Raw genomic sequence first — 19,545 nt, forward strand, 5'->3', positions numbered from 1 at the left:
GCACTGATGCAGCCATGTGTCTTTTGACTTGCCTAAAAGTTAAGTACTGTATCTTAGATTTACCAGACCACTGAGCTGATTAACAGCTCTCCTACAGCTGGCCCGGAGGATTAGATATTTTTACATAGCTAGGAACCAATTGGTCACCTAGCTATGGGACCTACAGCTTATTATAGGATCCAAACCACTTTATATTGAGAAATTAATTTCTATCACCAGACATAAATTCCTCTGATTCTGCGTTGGTTGAGCTGAGAATCAAACTTTGGACCACCAGATTGGTAGTCGAGATTAAAAACCACTCGCCCAACGAGGAGCTTGATTCACCTATATCGAGATAAACTTGATTACTGAGAGGCTGTCATAGAGACTATTTGACCAAGTCCATGTTTCATGTAATTGAATGGTTATATTATCAATATAGATTGGCATGCTTATGATATCTAAGAAGTTGTGAGGGTTCCATTTACAGTATATACTTTAAGCATTCATATGTATTATTGAAGAAATAATTTACCTCTTTATCACAGTAAGCTTACAACATCAGAAACATTGATTTCAACCAATCATGATCTAGCTAAGCATATTGCCACATCTACCTACACCTACATTGGTGAGTGGACAGATGGAATGAAATAGGCTATAAGGTGTTTATTAAGACCAATGAGTCACAGTATTTATACTAAAACCTACTGTAATTTTATTTTGCTTTTTCCTTAGGTGACATTTACTTAGTTGGCTGTACCAACAGTGGTAAGTCTACTTTGTTCAATGCACTTTTGGGGTCAGATATGTGCAAAACAAAAGCATCCTTCCTCATCCATCGAGCAACTACTTCTCCGTGGCCTGGAACTACTTTGAATATGTTAAAGGTATGTCTCTCTCTCTCTCTCTCTCTCTCTCTCTCTCTCTCTCTCTCTTCTCTCTCTCTCTCTCTCTCTCTCTCTCTCTAAAATATGTAATACATATTTGCAATTTATTTTATAATATATGTGTAAAGGTTTAGGTGAGATTACAAAAGAACTGAATGTCCCCTTTGATATTGCATTGTCATTTTGCCACTGCAATTGGGAACTTCTGGTGAATATACTTTTTAAGATATTTAGATGCATAGCAATGGAATTTGTGCACATGCAGAACAAACCTGAGGTCCTAACAATAGGATAACTTTCCAAGCACCAGCTGGTAACTGGTTAACACAATCAAAGATTGTAAAACAAGGAGTCTGTGAGATCTGGAAACTCCTGCGCGTACGAGGTAATAGCTGGTCAGAGACCGTGCTCCGGATTTCATGACGCTTCAGTCTTTCCTTAACTGTCTTGGGGAGTAGACGCTTGCGCTTTGCTCTCCTTCCAAGCTGGTTGTTTTGTGCCCGTGTTCTGTCTTTCAGTGTGTTGTGTGTGATTGTTTTAGTTTATTATGGCTTCCTCCGAGTCTTCATGGCCTCGTCAACGCATGTGCCCGGGCATTCAGGGTTTTCTGTGCTCAAGGTTTTTAGTGTTGTCAGCTATGGATCTGCATACTGCATGCAGTAAGTGAAGAGCAAATTTTTGTAGTTACGAGCAGTAAGTTCAGAGCAAATTTTTGTAGTTATGAATCCTTACCCAGAATGTCGTTCCCGGCCTAAGTCGCAGGTGAGGGTGTTTTACGGGAAGAGGGAAGATCACTGAATTGTGACTCTTCCTTCTTGGAAGGGATTTTCTTTACCTCGTCTGGACGATTCAGCGGCTTCCCTCTCCCTTGATTGCTGCTCTTCTTCCTGTGCTATGTTTTAGTGTTCCCGTGTCATCTCCCTTTTCTTCCATTGATTCGTCGATGGAAGTGTTGGGAGTGCCACAGGGTGATGTTATGTTTAACCCTTAAACGCCGGAGCGGTATTTTAAAAATCGTCTCCCGTATGCCGGCGGCGTTCGCAAGTGAGCTCCGAAGAGGAAAAAATATTTTTTTCACAAAATCACAGTACGCTTAGTTTTCAAGATTAAGAGTTCATTTTTGGCTCCTTTTTTTGTCGTTGGCTGAAGTTTAGTATGCAACCATCAAAAATAAAAAAAATATAATTATCATATATAAATATTGGGATATATGACAGCGCAAAAAAAAATTCATATATAATTTATACAAATCGCGCTGTGAGCAAAACGGTTAAAGCTAACAAGTTAATTTTTTTTCGTTGTACTGTACACTAAATTGCAATCATTTTGGTATATAACACATTGTAAAACGATCAAGGCAACACAGAAAATATTATCACAAAATGATGCATGAATGCGTATCGCGTGGACATAATAAAAAGATTTTTTCAAAAATTCACCATAAATTGAAATATTGTGCTGGAGACTTCCCGTTTGTTGCCAAATGAAGGTAATTGATTGAATATTACTAGACTGTAAGTGTTGTAGCTTACAATTGCAGTTTTCGACCATTTCGGTTGAGTTAAAGTTGACCAAAGGACAAATTTTTTCTGTATCGTTATTTATATGAAAATATTTCAAAACTGATAAAAGCTACAACCATGGGTTGTTATTGTTGTATTCTACATGAAATTGCACACATTTTCATATATAAAATTTTATATAAAGGCTAATTTAAAATGGTGCAAACATTACGACAATCGTACGAAAAAAATTATGATTTTTTCGGAAGTTACCGTGTGGACGTAAGGAAAAAATGTATTTCATAAATTCACCATAAATCAAAATATTGTGTTAAGAGACTTCCAATTTGTTGCGAAATAAAGGTAAATATTTGAATATTACAAGATTGTAACAGTTTCAGTTTACAATTGCGATTTTTGACCATTTCGGTCAAGTCAAAGTTGACCAAAGGTTGAAATTTTGGCACTTATTGTTATTTATATGAAAAAATGTCAAAACTGATAAAAGCTACAACCATGGGTTGTTTATTGTATTTTACATGAACTTGCGCACATTTTCATATATAAGACTTTATGTAACGGCTAATTTAAAATGGTGCAAACATTACGACAATCGGACAAAAAAATTTATGATTTTTTCGGAAGAGTTACCGCTTGGACGTAAGGAAATTTTTTTTTTTTTTTTTATAAATTCACTATAAATCGAATATTGTGCTAGAGAAGAGACTTCCAATTTGTTGCAAGATAAAGGTAAATGATTGATTATTACTAGAATGTAAGAGTTTTAGCTTACAATTGCGTTTTTTTACCATTTTGGTCGAGTCAAAGTTGACCGAAGGTTGAAATTTTGGCACTTATTGTTATTTATATGAAAATATTTCAAAACTGATAAAAGCTATAACCATGGGTTGTTTATTGTTGTATTCTACATGAAATTGCACAAATTTCCATATATAAAACTTTATGTTACGGCTAATTTAAAATGGTGCAAACATTACGACAATCGGACGAAAAAATTTATGATTTTTCGGAAGAGTTAGCGCGCGGACGTAAGGAAAAAGTTTTTTTCATAAATTCACCATAAATCAAAATGTTGTGTTTGAGACTTCCAATTTGTTGCAAAATGAAGTTAAATGATTGAATATTACTAGAATATAAGAGTTTTAGCTTACAATTGCGTTTTTCGACCATTTCGGTTGAGTCAAAGTTGACCGAAGGTTGAAATTTTGGCACTTATCGTTATTTATATGGAAATATTTCAAAACTGATAAAAGGTACAACCATGAGTTGTTTTTAGTTGTATTCTACATGAAATTTTGCACATTTTCACATAAATATGATACTCCATGTAACGGCTAATATAAAATGGTGCAAAAATTATGTCAAAGTGACGAAATAATTTCTGAGATGTGTTGCTGATGCTTTTTAGTGCGAGGAGAAAGAAATTCGCGCTTGCGCGCCTGGGTAACGATTTTAAACAAAACAACGCCTTGATCTGTGAGCTCCCAGCATCCCCCAAGGCGCGTGATTCAAAAGGTTTCGCCTAGTAGGCCTATAACTATTTTTCCGCGATTTAAAAATACCTTTTTTATATCGACGTATACAGTGGTCCCCCCGTATTCGCGGGGGATGCGTACCAGACCCCCCCGCGAATAGTTAGAATCCGCGAATGTTTGGAACCCCCCTCTAAAAATGCTCATAAACTCCTATCCTGAACATGCAAACACCAAGTATCCCTAAAAAGACCATCCTCATCAAATATACATAAAATATCCTATTATGGTTCATATTAATCTTTGAAATATTATATACTGTTTTTAAAGTACATCTTACATTTTATGGTTATACATAAATACCATAGCATACTATATACGTACTTACTGCATGACTTAGTTACGTATGTGAAAATAATTCAGTCCCCCCATAAGTATTCAGTCATGCACGTTGTCTTTCATACTGTTACTATTTGAGACATCCATTTTTTTTTTGCAGAGGAAGCAATTGTATGTGAAATCACAAATACCAAATGTCTACTTAAAGTATTATCCTACATCAAATATACCATTGAATTGGTATTATTAATATAATTTTAAAGTCATCTTAAACATTTTACCATTAGAAATATATAAGCAGCCAATAGCAGAGAGAGAGAGAGAGAGAGAGAGAGAGAAGGAGAAGAGAGAGAGAGAGAGAGAGAGAGAGAATAAACTCCTTACGGTTTCAATAGATTGAAATGAACGTCGTAGGCAACTTTTTTTCCCCTCCCATAAATACATATATTTCTCCAGAGAAGAGAAAAGAGAGGACTGTGCAATTATGTTTGTCTGTCTATATTTCTGTTGCTGAGAGCGATAGAGATAAAAGGAAGAAACTAGAAACACCAAATGTATGACAAGTATCTTGTGAGAGAGAGAGAGAGAGAGAGAGAGAGAGAGAGAGAGAGAGAGAGAGAGAGAGAGAGAGATGGTATTGTTACTGTTTAATCTCACGAAACTAAATATTATTTGTAAACTAGTGCTGCATATTATTATTTTACCATAAAATGTAGTAATGTCCTTAGAGATACACTTATACATACATTTCCAGCCCAAACAGAGGGCGAGAGTTACCACTAAGACACACTATCTCGTGTGGCAAAGAGAGAGAGAGATGGGGGGAGGGTTATCCTTATTTAAAAGACTGAATGGATAGATTATTGTGCTTCTATAAAATACTACTACATATGATTTTGAAATTGATTATATTACTATTATATCATTATGCAAAAATATTAATAAACATACACATGTACCATAGAAATTCTCATCTCAGTAAGAGAGAGAGAGAGAGAGAGAGAGAGAGAGAGAGAGAGAGAGAGAGAGAGAGAGAAAATATGTGGTCATTGAGAGGGCAGCAGTTGTTGGACCCCAGCCAACTCTGCTTGGCTCCCTGGAAATGAAAGACGCGGGGTAAAATGCATTTTCTTTCATTCTTACATATATTTATAACTAAAATCTTGCTAATTCACTTTAGTATTTTCTTTAATGAATTATATTATTGCTGTTTACAATTAATATTGATTTTTTGAAAATTAGTAAATCCATCATCCAAAAAAATATACATCTCTGTTTAGAGAGAGAGAGGAGAGAGAGAGGAGAGAGAGAGAGAGAGAGGAGAGAGAGAGAGATTATCGTAGCATTTGTAAAATACTTTCACATATGATTTTTGTAATTACAATTATTATTATTATTATTATTATTATTATTATTATTATTATATTATTATCATATGAAATAAAATATTAACCCTTAAACGCCGGAGCGGTAAATAAAAAATGACTCCGTATGCCGGAGGGGTTTGAGAGTGAGCGCATAAGCGGAAAAAATATTTTTTTTTTCAAAAAATCACAGCGCGCTTAGTTTTCAAGATTTTAAGAGTTTCATTTTTGGCTCCTTTTTTTGTCATTGCTTGAAGTTTAGTATGCAACCATCAGAAATGAAAAAAATTATCATTATATATATAAATAATGCGATATATGATAGCGCAAAAAAACGAAATTTCATATATAATTGTATTCAAAATCGCGCTGTGCGCAAAACGGTTGAAGGTAACAAGTTACTTTTTTTTTCGTGTAATGTACACTGAATTGCGATCATTTTGATATATAACACATTGTAAAACGATAAAAGCAACACAGAGAAATATTTATCACAAAATAATGCATGAATTCGTAACGCGCTTACGTAAACACATTTTTTTTTCAAAAATTCACCATAAATCTAAATATTGTCCTAGAGACTTCCAATATGTTTCAGAATGAAGACAAATGATTGAATATTACTATACTGTAAGAATATTAGCTTACAAATGCAGTTTTCGACCATATCTGACGAGCTAAAGTTGACCGAATGTCGAATTTTTTATATATATATTTTTTTATATGCAATTATTTCGGAAATAAGAAAAGCTACAACTTTCAAATATTTTTCGTTTTATTCTACAGATTGAAATTGTGACATTTTCATTTTATATAAAACTCTATGAAAATTGCCTAATATGAAACGGAAGCAAATATTCCGAGAAGGGACTTACGCATTTCGGAGATTTGTGGCGGAGAATCCGCGCGCGGGAGGGAAGGAAAGTTTTTTTAAAATTCACCATAAATTTAAATATTGTGCCTAGAGACTTCGAATTTGTTTCTCGATGAAGATAAATGACTGAATATTACTAGACTGTAAGAGTTTTATCTTTACAATGCGTTTTTCGACCATTTCGGTAGAGTTCAAATTTGACCGAACGTGGTTTTTTTTCATTATCTGATTTATATGCAAATATTTCGAAAATGAGAATAGCTACAACCTTCAACTACTTATTGTTGTATTATACATGAAATTGCGCACATTTTCATATATAAAACGTTATGTAACGGCTAATTTAAAATGGTGCAAACATTACCACAATCGCACGTATGATTTTTTCGGAAGAGTTACCGCGCGGACGTAAAGAAAATGTTATTTTTTTCATAAATTCACCATAAATCGAAATATTGCGCTAGAGACTTCCAATTTGTTGCAAAATGAAGGTAAATGATTGAATATTACTAGAATATAGGCGTTTTAGCTTACAATTGCGTTTTTCGACCATTTCGGTAGAGTCAAAATTGACCGAAGGTTGAAAATTTGTCACTTATCATTTTTTATATGAAAATATTTCAAAATTGATAAAAGCTACAACCATGGGTTGTTTTTAGTTGTATTGTGCATGAAATTGCGCACATTTTCATCATATAAAACTTTATGTAACGGCTAATTTAAAACTGGTGCAAACATTACCACAATCGCATGTATGATTATTTTCGGAAGAGTTCCACCGCGCGGACGTAAGGAAAAAGTTTTTTCATAATTCACCATAAATCGAAATATTGTGCTAGAGACTTCCAATTAGTTGCAAAATTAAGTTAAATGATTGAATATTACTAAAATATAAGAGTTTTAGCTTACAATTGCGTTTTTCGACCATTTCGGTAGAGTCAAAGTTGCCGACCGAAGGTTGAAATTTTGGCACATCGTTATTATATGAAAATATCTTAAAACTGATAAAAGCTACAATCATGAGTATTTTTTTGTTGTATTCTACATAAAAATGCGCACATTTTCATATATAATACTCTATGTAACGGCTAATAATTTAAAAATGGTACAAAAATTATGTCAAAGTGACGAAATAATTTCAGAGATGTGTCACAGATACTTTTTCTTTTTAGTGCGGTAAGAAAGAAATTCGCGCTTGCGCGCCTGCGTAACGATTGTAAACAAAACAACACTTGATCCGTGAACTCCCAGCATCCCCCAAGGCGCGTGATTCAAGAGTTTTCGGCTGGTAGGTCCTAAAAGTATCTTTTTCCGCGAATTTTTAAAAAAACTTTTGTATGTCGACGTAAAATACGTCCAGTCGGCACCCGAGAGACAAAAAATGTCGACGTAAAATACGTCCAGTCGGCGTTTAAGGGTTAATAAACATATTATACATACGTGTACCATAAAAATCTCTCATCTCAGTAGAGAGAGAGAGAGAGAGAGAGCGAGCTGGAGTTCGAAAGAAAGATGCGTGAAGACTGGGATTTCCTTCATTCTTACATAATTGTTGAAATTTATAAACTAAAATCTTACTAATTCAATGTAGTATTTTCTTTCTTGAAGTAATTGCTCTTTACATTAATATTAATATTAGAAAATTAGTAAATCATTTATCAAAGCATACATCCCGGTAAGGGAGAGAGAGAGAATATAGTATTATGTGATATCATGTAATCTATTAAACTTACAATACAGTATTGATCAATATTAATATTTTAAAATCAGTAAATTGTTTTTGTATCATAAAAATTTATTTATGCATGAAAATAACATCAAAATACAATAATTAGTGATTATTTATCGTCGGAAAATCCTGTGAATAGCGAATTCACCGCAAATAATGGTTAGATATGGTCCAGAAAAAATCCGCGAATCAGTGAGTCCGCGAATCCGGAGAACGAGAATACGGGGGGCCCATTGTATACATCCAATCGGCACCCAACAGACAATTTATATCGACATTTAATACATCCAATCGGTGTTAAAGGGTTAATGTAGCCCCCTCTCCCTCGGGTTCCAATTATCTTCCTAAGAGGCAAGAGGCTGCATTATTTAATTCCTTTGTTTCAGATTCGGAGTTATCCAAGATGGCAGCGATCTGGGTTCACCTTGAGCTATGGGGTTCACCTTCCTTGGATGGACTGTTGTCGCATTTCTTGGAGGCTTGTACCTCCCGTTCGGCCCCCATTACTCTCCTGCCTCCCCCTGGACTCCTCTACATTGGCTCTCGAATGCTGCCATCTTGTGGAGCCTCGCCTGTCTCTGGGTAGCGCCTTATCGCTCTGCCAGTGAGGCCATCTACTAGCACTGGTCATAGAGATGTCAGAGGCTGGTCTCTTGTTTTGGAAGAGAGGTTTTCTGCCTTCACTGCGAAGAAGACGGATCATAAACGTAAGGTCTCTTCTCCACCTCTTGCTTTTATGGGATCTCATAGGGAAGGAGATTTATCTCCTGCTGCTTCTCCATCATCGCCTCAAGACAGTTATTGTGCATGCAAACGACCACCACAGCCCTGTCGTATATCAAGAAGGCACACGTTTCTTTTCCCCTTTATCAGACAACAAAAGGACTGCTTCTATATGCCCATCAGAATCGAGTTACACTTGTCACCTGCTTCATTCAGGGGAAATTAAATGCCCTAGCGGATGAGCTGAGCCATCAGAGACAAATCCTTCCACTGAATGGACCTTAGACGACAGGATTTTCACTAACCTGTGGAGATTGTGAGGCAGACCTCTCATAGATTTGTTTGCAAAATCAGGAAACAACCACCTTCCTTTTTCTGTTTTCCAGCCCTGAATTGTCTGGATTGGGCAATGGATGCATGCTATTTGGCTGGTCAGGGAAGTCCTAAACAAGTTCACATCTCACAGCAATGTTTCAGTGACTCGTCACTCTGTTCTGGCCCACGAAAGAATGGTTCTTGGACCTTCTTCATCTTCTGGTAAACTTCCTGTGGCTGCTTCCCCAAAGACTGTGGCTACTAAGACTACCACATTTTAGGAGATACCACTAAGGGTTGTCCACTCTTGTTCTGATAGGCGTCAGACTGTCAGGAAACTTGTCAGAGCGAAAGGATTTTCAAGAGCAGCTGCAGAAGCTATTGCAAAGTGCAGACGCCAGTCTACTTGCAACGTCTACCAGTCGAAGTGGCCAGTGTTCTGTAGATGGTGCCTCAGACATCACATCTTGTCTTCTGAAACATCTGTAGCCCAGATTGCGGATTTTCTTTTTTACTTAGGAACTTTTAAGATCCTTTCTTCGTCCACCATTAAAGGTTAACGAGCTATGCTTTCAGTTTTTAAGCATTGTAATTTGGATGTTTTGACTAATCAAGACCTTCATAACCTCTTGAAGTCTTTTGATACATCCAAACAGAAGAGGTCTGCAGTGGTATCTTGGAACTTGGATGTAGTCCTTAAGTGGCTTGTGGGCCTTCCTTTCAAGCCCCTCAAGTCTGCTTCGCTCAAGAACCTCTTGCAGAAAACTCTGTTCCTGTTAGCCCTAGCCACAGCTAAATGCAACAGACAGAAGAGATGGTTTCTCCCAAGGAAATGCAGTCTGCTCTTTCACCCTGGGCTTTCTAGATAGAACTAGGATCTTAGTAAGCCATGGTCTCACTCTTTACATATCAAGAACTTAATGGATATCCTAGGCCTAGACAAAAAGGAAAAGTTCTTTGCCTGGTCAGTGTTGAGGTATTACCTGAGTAGAACTGAGAAGATCAGGGAACCTTCTAGTAACCTCTGGTGTTTGATCAAGATTCCCTCTCGTCCGCTATCTAAGAACGCCCTTTCGTTCTTCATCAGAGACCTGACATCTGAAGCACATCCCCAGATCCAGGAGAACTATTTCTCATTGCTTAAAGTTAGAGCTCATGAGATTTGGGCAATAGCCACCCCCCTCTCCTTCAAGCATAACTTGTTTCTCTCATGTGTCCTTCAGTCAACTTACTGGAGGTGCAAGTTATCTTTGCATTGCATTATTTAATAGAAATTGGAACTGTATTCAAAAATTGCGGTACCCATGGTAAGGATGCCGAGTTTTTGGGAGCCGTAGGGTTTACTTGGTACCTGGAGGACCCACTAGTTCGGTGGTTGGTTAGTGGATTTTTATTATCAATTTGTTGAATGGTGACAGGTTTGTTTTCTTGTCTTGTTTTTGTGGTACTGTGCCCAGGGCAAGGGCATAAATTTTCTATTACGTCTTGTCAGCGGTCAGGCAGCTCCCCCGTTGTAAGACTCCCACTCATGTAGAGACAACTCCTGGCCCACTGCCATGCCACTACAGGTAAAGCTGAGCGCCACCAGAGGCAGCATCTTTTGCTGTAGCTCTCTTACCAGGTAAGCAAGCGACAAACACTGAGTCAGTGTTAGCCGCTTCTTTAGTTCAGTATAATAACATTTCTTTAGTGCATTGAATTAGATTAGTCCATTCATCCCACCCCCTTTGCAATGTGGGATTCAGCAAAGTTATTACTTGGTAAATTACTTATATAAAAATTGTATAAAAAATAAGCTATTATATATATTCTTAACAAGTAATTACTAAATCAGAGCCTGCCCTCCTCTCCTCTAATTTTATTGGACATTGTGGCAATAAATAAGAATGATGCTGACGGCTTCTGTTGCTCGTCAGCTCGCGTTACGGTGGGCAGGACCTGTCACTCCCACTTTGCAACAGTCACTGTTTCACAGATTTTTTAATTTAGGATGCCATGTGAGGCATAATCATTAGCTAAGTAATTATGTACTTGGTAAGTACATACATTATGTATATAAAACCTTATTTTATGAGAAAAATTTCATTTTATAAATGATTTTTTTAAAATAAAACTAAATTTAACACAATACTTATCCAGCAATTGTAAATAGCTGTAAGCTTTCCTACCATGGCATTCAAAAATTCTATTTTTTACACATGATACTTACCAAGCAATTATAGATAGCTAATTCCATATTGAAGGAGGAGGGAATCATGGACTAAATCTAAGTTAAGGCATTATTAACCTTTACTGGATGGGTAAATATATTGATATGCAACTCCTCAGGCTGTGTAAACTTTGAGGTTGGCCAATTTAAAAAAAAAAAAAAAAAAAAAAAAACATATCAATGGAAAGAGGAACATATGCAAATGCACGTAGTAAAAGAAAAAAAATTCTAAAAAATTTTCCCTACTTCCAGAATGAAAATGACTACTTATTACATACATAATGGTCACATCTCAGGAGAGAGAGAGAGAGAGAGAGAGAGAGAGAGAGAGAGAGAGAGAGAGAGAGAGAAGAGAGAAGAGAGAGGAGAAAATTGCATAAAAACCATTATATTCATTAACTATTAAATGGCCCCACTCCCCTCCCCTCACATTACTTGACATGTCTGACAACTTCTGGAGTTTGTGAGCTTTTCTGAAGTTAGACAGAAGCGAGGGGAAAGAATAGAAAGAAAGACGAGGGAAAGAATTTTCATTTGAAGATACAATTGTTATTATTATTATTATTATTTTTATTATTTGAAAATATTAATAAACATATACACGGCAAGGTTATTTTTATTTCTTTAAAATACTATCATATACGAATTTTGTAATTACTACTGTTATATTATTATTATTAATTATTATTATAATTATTTAATAGCTGAAAATATCAATAAACATATTACATACATATAGTACCATAAAAATTCTTTCATCTTAGTAAAAGAGAGAGAGAGCGTTTATCTCTCTTTTCTCCCAGGAATGTTAATTTTACTATGACATATCTTGTGGGGGAGAGAGAGAGAGAGAGAGAGAGAGAGAGGAGAGAGAGAGAGAGAGAGAGAGAGAGAGAGAGAGAGAGAGAGAGAGAGTTATTTAAAAGAGTGAAATGGAAAGATTATTGTAATGAAGATACTATCGCATATGAATTTTGTAATTACAGTTATATTATTATTATTTTGAAATTTTAATAAACATATTGTATATACATGTGCTATCATAAAAACACTCTCATCTCAGTAAGAGAGAGAGAGAGAGAGAGAGAGAGAGAGAAATTATGATGTTGTCATGACACAACTTGCTCTCTCTCCTGTCACATTACTTGACATATTTGACAGCTGTGAACCTCGCCTTACTACCTGGACCTAAAAAGAAAGATGGGTTAGAATGGAAATTCCTTCATTCTTACATAATTTTTAAATTTATAAACTAAAATCTTACTAATTCTCTATAGTATTTTCTTTATTGAATTGATATTATTGCTGTTTACTTTAATATTAATATTTGAAAATTAGTAAATAATTTATCATACAAAAAACATACATCTCTGTAAGAGAGAGAGAGAGAGAGAGAGAGAGAGAGAGAGAGAGAGAGAGTTATTTTTATTATGTGATATCATTTAATCTTATTAAACTTACTAATACAGTATTAATATTTGAAAATTAGTAAATAATTTTTGTATCATAAAAATGTATTTAGTCATGAAAATAACATCAAATTACACTAATTAGTGAATATTTCATCGGAAAAACCCACAAATAGGTGAATTTCCTGCAAATAATGATTAGATATGGTCCAAAGGAAAATCTGTGAATCTGGAGTCTGCTATTACGAGGGTTAACTGTACTGTAGGTTGTTTGCAGTGTCCCTTCAGCCCTTAGCAGCACCAACTTGGTTTTTTTTTTTTTTTTTTTTTTTTTTTTCACCTTCATTCTTGCTTCCTTCCTTCCATTTTGCTGTCCAACTGCTCAAATTCCTTTTCACTATCTTAGGTGCTGAGTGGCAGAGAGTGCCCCAGTGCTGGGCTTTATAGCCCAATTTTCATAAATCAGTGGCTATAAAATTCAATGTATACTATAAGAGTAACAAAAAAATCTTTTAATTTGGAGATTAGATGCTAACAATGAACTAAACAAGGCTAAAAGTAAAGTAATAGGGTTGTGTTGGAGCAAGATTATTTTTTACACTCAGTTCTTTGATATAACAATAGATTTGCTAAAGTTCTCTTTGCAGAAGTTAGGACTCATTTTTTCATAGTTTTAAGCTAGAATTTTAGTTTGTGGAGATACAAGTACATAGTTTTTTTGCTGTAGTATTATGCTTAGCCTTTTTCTTTCAGTTTCCACTTCTTCGCACATCGCATTCAAGATTATATGAAAGAAGGCAGAGATTAACTGAACAAAATGTGAAATTTAAGAGAGTCAAGGAGTACACCTCTGATGTGGGCTTAGCAACACTTGCAGGTTTGTTTCTGTAATTTTATTCCCTTAGAGTGGTAAATTTTATTGTCTCCAAATATTTGATAGGTGTTTTTTTTTTATTGTATACTGTGTATTGTCTGTACAGAAATGTTTTCTTTTCAGGTTATATAGGGAGGACATTTGCAGATGAAAAACATGAAGAGAAGATGGATCAGTTTTCTCTGGATGCTAACAAGCTGCCTAGGAACTCTATTAAAATTTTAGGAATTAATGAATCTCACCCAGATTATATTGCTAGCAAATGGTGCTATGATACTCCTGGCACTGTTCAGCCAGATCAGGTCAGTTTTGGGTACTGTAGAAATTAATTTTAAAATTTTGTGTGTGCAAGTGTTGTATGTTCTTTTTTATTCTCTTTTCTCTTCTCTTTATTATTAGTCAGTCTTTTCTTTGGTAACCTTGCTTTGTATTTGTTTATCTTGTCTTTTGTTATATGGGGTAATCTTCATCTATATTGCTTTGTTGTTGAGTTTTTCTTTTCTTAGGAACTTGTTTTTATATTGTAGATTAATTACACTGTGGACGTCTGCAGATTCTGAAATCAGATTAATTCAATTCCTTTCATTTATCCAGTCTCCCAGGAGGGTTTGCATGGATACTTATGATGGGACTCTGGGCAAGTTAAACACCACTTTGTTTATCTTACTTATTATTATAACACAAAATTCACTGTCTGTTCACACAACACAAATTACACAGGGTACAGAGGTTCCACTGACACAACCTTTGCGTCCAGTGTTTAGTTCCTAACTGATCTTCTCTTGAGATTTCAAGTGAAGTCTGAACTTATTCTTTCAATTTGCGCTCCTCCCTAATTTCTAGTGGGATACCACCCTACTTTCTCTTGAGTGGCTTTTCTAACTTCCAGTGCCACCCCTATACAAATCTTACTGGTTGTCCTAATCAATCGTAACCACCCACTGTAGGTGTCAAAGTTCAGATTTTCCACTGTAATCATCATGTTCTTGTTTTGGCGAAGTTGCTGGTGTGTTTAGTCTGATTTTTCAAACAGCTACTACTGCAATCTGTTTCTACCACATCTCTCTACCTTCCCTTCGCCTTCATCTACCATAACTCTACTAGTAGATTCCCTACCTACTTATTTTCTTAGACTTCTGCACTTCTTAACACAAGCTCTTGAGGTTTTGAACTTCTCTCAGTATTTTCTTCATTACTTATAAGTACACAAGGATTTGATTGCAAAGCTGCATGCCCATATTGTGAAAACCTAATATGGATACCATGTACAGTCAGTCATGTTTAGATCTGTATAATTATGCTATGTTCTGTCTTGAACAATCATATAGGAAAATAATTTTTTATTCGAAAGATTGAGCTATGTTACAAATATTGTAATTGTAACCCACCTGCCCTATTGCTGTGTAGCCACCTTCTTTGGTCCCTCTGATTTACAGTAATACTCCGAACTTATGCGAGCTTGGGTTCCAGACCCCCTCGCACAAGAGGAAGTTTCACGTAAGTTTGGCATGGTCTCTGAAATTGCTAATAAATGCTTACTTCCAGAGTTTGAACAGTAAAGATGACCCTAATCATGCTCCCTAAGTATTAGGCTAACTTTTAAATGAAATTAAAATTACTTTAATTTGATTTAAAAGTTATTTTAATGCATTACCCTTAAAAAAGGAATACAGTGTTCCTCCCGTATTCGCGGGAGATGCGTGCCAGCCCCTCCCGTAAATAGTTAAAACCCGCAAATAGTTGGAACCCCTATAAAAACGCTGAAAACAGCCTGTTTTGTTAGTTAAAACTCAAGAAAAACCCACTAAAAATCTTTATACCTGGTTTTTTTAATAGTTTTATCACAAAGTGCATTTTATGATGAAGTTGATAAAAAAAAAACCCAGGAATTTGTGGATATTTCTCATAGAAAAATACTGCTAATAGGCAAATTTCCTGCAAATAATAAGGGGAAATGTTCCAGAGAGAAATCTGCAAATGTGTGAGTCCATTAATCTGGAGAACACGAATATGGGGGTCCACTGTATCTAGAGATTCATCTACCCTGATTAGAAGCAAGAAAAGCATTTAGTACATATAAGTAGAGCACAGTGGTACCTCGAGATACGAAATTAATCCGTTCCGAGGTGGCCTTCGTATCATGAGCTTTTCGTATCTTGGACTGCATTGTACATGTAAAATGGCTAATCCGTTCCAAGCCCTCCAAAAACACCCCAGTAAATTTCATAATAAAGCTAAATTGACTTATAAACAATGAAATACTACAATTAGGACCATTCAATACCTAACTTAATACGTAATAGTAGTACTAATATATATGTACCTGTAAATAAAGTGTATTAGTGTACATGGTATACAAGAAATACTGTACGTACGTATGTAGTAAAATGTGGAAGCTTACCTTTCGAGTGAGGCTATCTCCGAAAGTGGCGACAGAGGAGGACAAACGGCAGATACATACGTACACTTAACTTTACAAAACACATAAGAAAATGTAAGAAAAACATAAACTAAACTTTACGAAACACATTAACAAAACTGTAACAGTTAACTTTACAAAAAACTTAGAATTAAATTTTTACTTTATTTATTTTTTTTTTTTTTTTACGAAATTTCAACTTCTTCACCACTTTCAACTTTTTGTTTTTTAGTATCTCTTGGTTCTTCCTTTTTGCGTACTACTCCTACTAAAAGCCTCTTTAAAAAATAACTATCCAAGGAAGATTGCTTCTGCCTACTTTTGACAATGTTCCTGAAACTACTCGGGCAAACGTCATCAAACATGCAAGCATACGACCTGTGTAAGCCTTCTCGGGGTGTCTCTTTTCTACGAATGATTGCACCTTATGAAAAGCAGGTAGAGCATCCTTAATTTCTGCCGTTGTCATAGAGTCGTCGTCCTCCTCCTTGCCGCTGCTAGAGAACTCCTCTTGAATGACGTTATGTTGCATGGCCTCCAACTCCTTCAGGTCATCCGTCGTAAGCTCTTGTTGGTGCTCCTCGAGAAGGTCATTGATGTCGTCCTCGTCGACGACCAGCCCCATGGACTTGCCGAGTGCAACGATCTCGTCAAGATCTAGTTGTGAAACAGTTTCAGGATTGTCAACTGTTCCTGAATCTGCAGCACCAGCTTCGCCCACGTCGAATCCCTTGAAGTCTCAGGCAGATATGGCATCAGGCCAGAGTTTCCTCCACGAGGAATTCAAGGTTCGCCTCGAAACCTCCTGCCAAGCTTGGTCGATGAGTCGGATGCATATTACATTATCGAAATGCTCCTTCCAAAATTCATGCAAGGTGAGGTTTGTGGCATCGGTGATGTCGAAACATCTCATAAAAAGATGTTTCGTATACAGCTTCTTAAAGTTCGCTATTACTTGCTGGTCCATGGGCTGGAGGAGAGGGGTGGTGTTAGGCGGAAGATAAAGAAACTTGATGAAGGAATACTCCGTTAGGATATCTTCCTCGAGGCCAGGAGGGTGAGCAGGGCATTGTCCAACACCAGCAGGCATTTCAGAGGAAGGCGCTTCTCTTCCAAGAATTTCTTCACTGTCGAGCCAAAACACAGATTTACCCACTCGGTGAACAAAAGCCTTGTTACCCAGGCTTTCGCATTAGCCCTCCACATCTCTGGAAGCTTCTTAAGCATTATGTGGGCCGTGAAGGCTTGAGGAGTCTCTGAATGATAGACAAGTAGGGGCTTCACCTTGCAATCCCCACTGGCGTTGGAACAAAGTGCGAGCGTAAGCCTGTCTTTCATAGGCTTATGCCCGGGTAGCTTCTCTTCCTGCGTGATGTACGTCCGACGAGGCATTTTTTTCCCAAAAAGGCCAGTCTCATCACAATTGAAGACTTGCTGAGAACTGTAGCCTTCGTTGAGAGTCATCTCGTCAAACGACTTTTTAAAGGCTTTGGCCGCTTTCGTGTCCGAGCTGGCCGCCTCCCCATGCCGCACCACTGAATGGATGCCAGTCCGTTTATGGAATTTCTCTAACCACCCGTGCGAAGCCTTGAAGTCTGGGGTTGGCGTTGATGTCCCTCTCCTCCATGGTCTTTGGCCTAGGCAATCAAATCGCCGAAAATAGTGCTGGCCTTGTGGCAGATTGCCGTCTCCGTTATCGTATCGCCAGCGATTTCTTTGTCTTTTATCCAGACAAGAAGAAGCCTTTCCATTTCATCGTGCACGTGGGTCCTCTTGCTAGACAAAATAGTTACACCCTTGGAAGGTGTAGCTGCTTTGATGACATCCTTCTGCTTAAGGATGGTGCCTATTGTCGACGGATTTCGGCTGTATTCCTTGGCGATCACACTCAATCGCATACCGGCTTTATACTTCTTGATAATCTCCATCTTCGTCTCCAAAGAGAGCATCCTCTTCTTTCTGTGAATTTCAAGTTTCTTGTTATGTAGTACGTATACGTATGTAATAAAGTTCTCACACAACACGATAAAGTATACTACAACGAAATCACTAATGAATTTACGTTAATAAATGAAATCGTTAGAACAAACGAATACCTCGTGCTTACGATACTGATAATGTCGTGCAGTGGCCGAAGAAGCACACCGCTACGTAGATGCATCATGGGAGGGATGCTGACCAATAGGAGAGAAGGATCTCATGGCGGTGACTAGCATCAGGAACCAATGGGAGAGCGGGACGATGGTGGCAAGTCTACTCAGTTGGTGGGGCGCGAGTTTCAAAATTGTTATCGGTGGTCCGGGTGAATCTCTGATTTTACAGCAACAACCTTTCGTATCTTGAACAATTTTCGTATGTAGAGCCGTAAAATTTTTCGTATTTGCTTTTGCATCTCGAGTTTTTCGTAAGTTGAGCCTTTCGTATTTCGAGGTACCACTGTATCTAGAGATTCAATTACCCTAACTAGAAGCAAGAAAATTGCTCTAAATTGAGTTATATACAGCAAAATAAGCTTACTATGTCCTAATTGCCCTCAGTTGATTTCCGAACCAAAACATTGATCTCTTTGTTCGTACTTTACAATATGTACAATAGTAATATGAGATAGCATACAGTATTATTGGATTCAGTGAAGTCAAGCATAACTTTTTAAAAGATCAGTGAAAAAGATGCATATTTGTTATTTTTGTATTTTACAATATGATGCTAATATGTGAATACATTACGTACATACACTAATTTTATATCTTATGTATAATACGATCCCCTTAAAATTAGCTTCAAAATTAGGTCTTCAAAAGTCATATGATATGCAAGTATGTAGTACATTGAATATTTAAATGTATTGAAAACAATACCAAATGATAAATGCAATCAACAGAGTTTCGGTTAATGGCGGTTTTCGCTTATCAGCACCCTGCTGAGAATGGAACCCCGCTGATAACCAGCGACTGCCTGCATTAACAGAATTGTTATTTTTTATTTTGTACTTAAAACTTTACTATAAAGTAATTCGACTTTCATCGAGAGAGAGAGGTTACTGAGAACGATTCTCCACTGGCAAGAGGGTTGTACTTTTGCTCTATCTCCCTGAAACTGCTGAGACAAGCATCTCAAGGAAAGACTGCTTCCATATTTATCGGCATGGCCAGGTACTTTACCCTCTTCTTGGGCATGAGATCTAACTTTTTGAAGTTGATCATTTGACAGAACTCGAAAAGGCGATCACTGTCCCAAAGCAACTGCAGCAATGAGCTAATCAGGACCTACCAGTTATCATGTACCTCAGAAGATGGATCTCATGCAAATGGGCACAAGCTGAAATCAGCGTGAACACTCGTCTGAACACTTAGGGGCCAGTCAAAAGCCGGCCACAAATTTCCCTGAACTGGAACATTGTACTCCCAAGGGTAAAGCAGAGGT

At 36.8% G+C, this 19,545-nt stretch overlaps 1 protein-coding gene across 11 annotated transcripts in view; it reads left to right on the forward strand.

The window, feature by feature from the left end:
* LOC135219912 (nitric oxide-associated protein 1-like) overlaps window positions 1–19,545 on the forward strand; it is a 120,258-nt gene that overhangs the window by 78,736 nt on the left and 21,977 nt on the right. For all 11 annotated transcript variants that reach the window (XM_064257118.1, XM_064257119.1, XM_064257125.1 and 8 more), the window contains exons 5-7: window positions 721–872; window positions 13,583–13,706; window positions 13,827–14,005. In XM_064257118.1, the coding sequence (XP_064113188.1) occupies window positions 721–872; window positions 13,583–13,706; window positions 13,827–14,005 (455 nt within the window). The remainder of the gene's footprint in view (window positions 1–720; window positions 873–13,582; window positions 13,707–13,826; window positions 14,006–19,545) is intronic.

The sequence above is a fragment of the Macrobrachium nipponense genome, chromosome 1 (assembly GCF_015104395.2).
Source record: "Macrobrachium nipponense isolate FS-2020 chromosome 1, ASM1510439v2, whole genome shotgun sequence".
Classification (NCBI taxonomy): Eukaryota; Metazoa; Arthropoda; class Malacostraca; order Decapoda; family Palaemonidae; genus Macrobrachium; species Macrobrachium nipponense.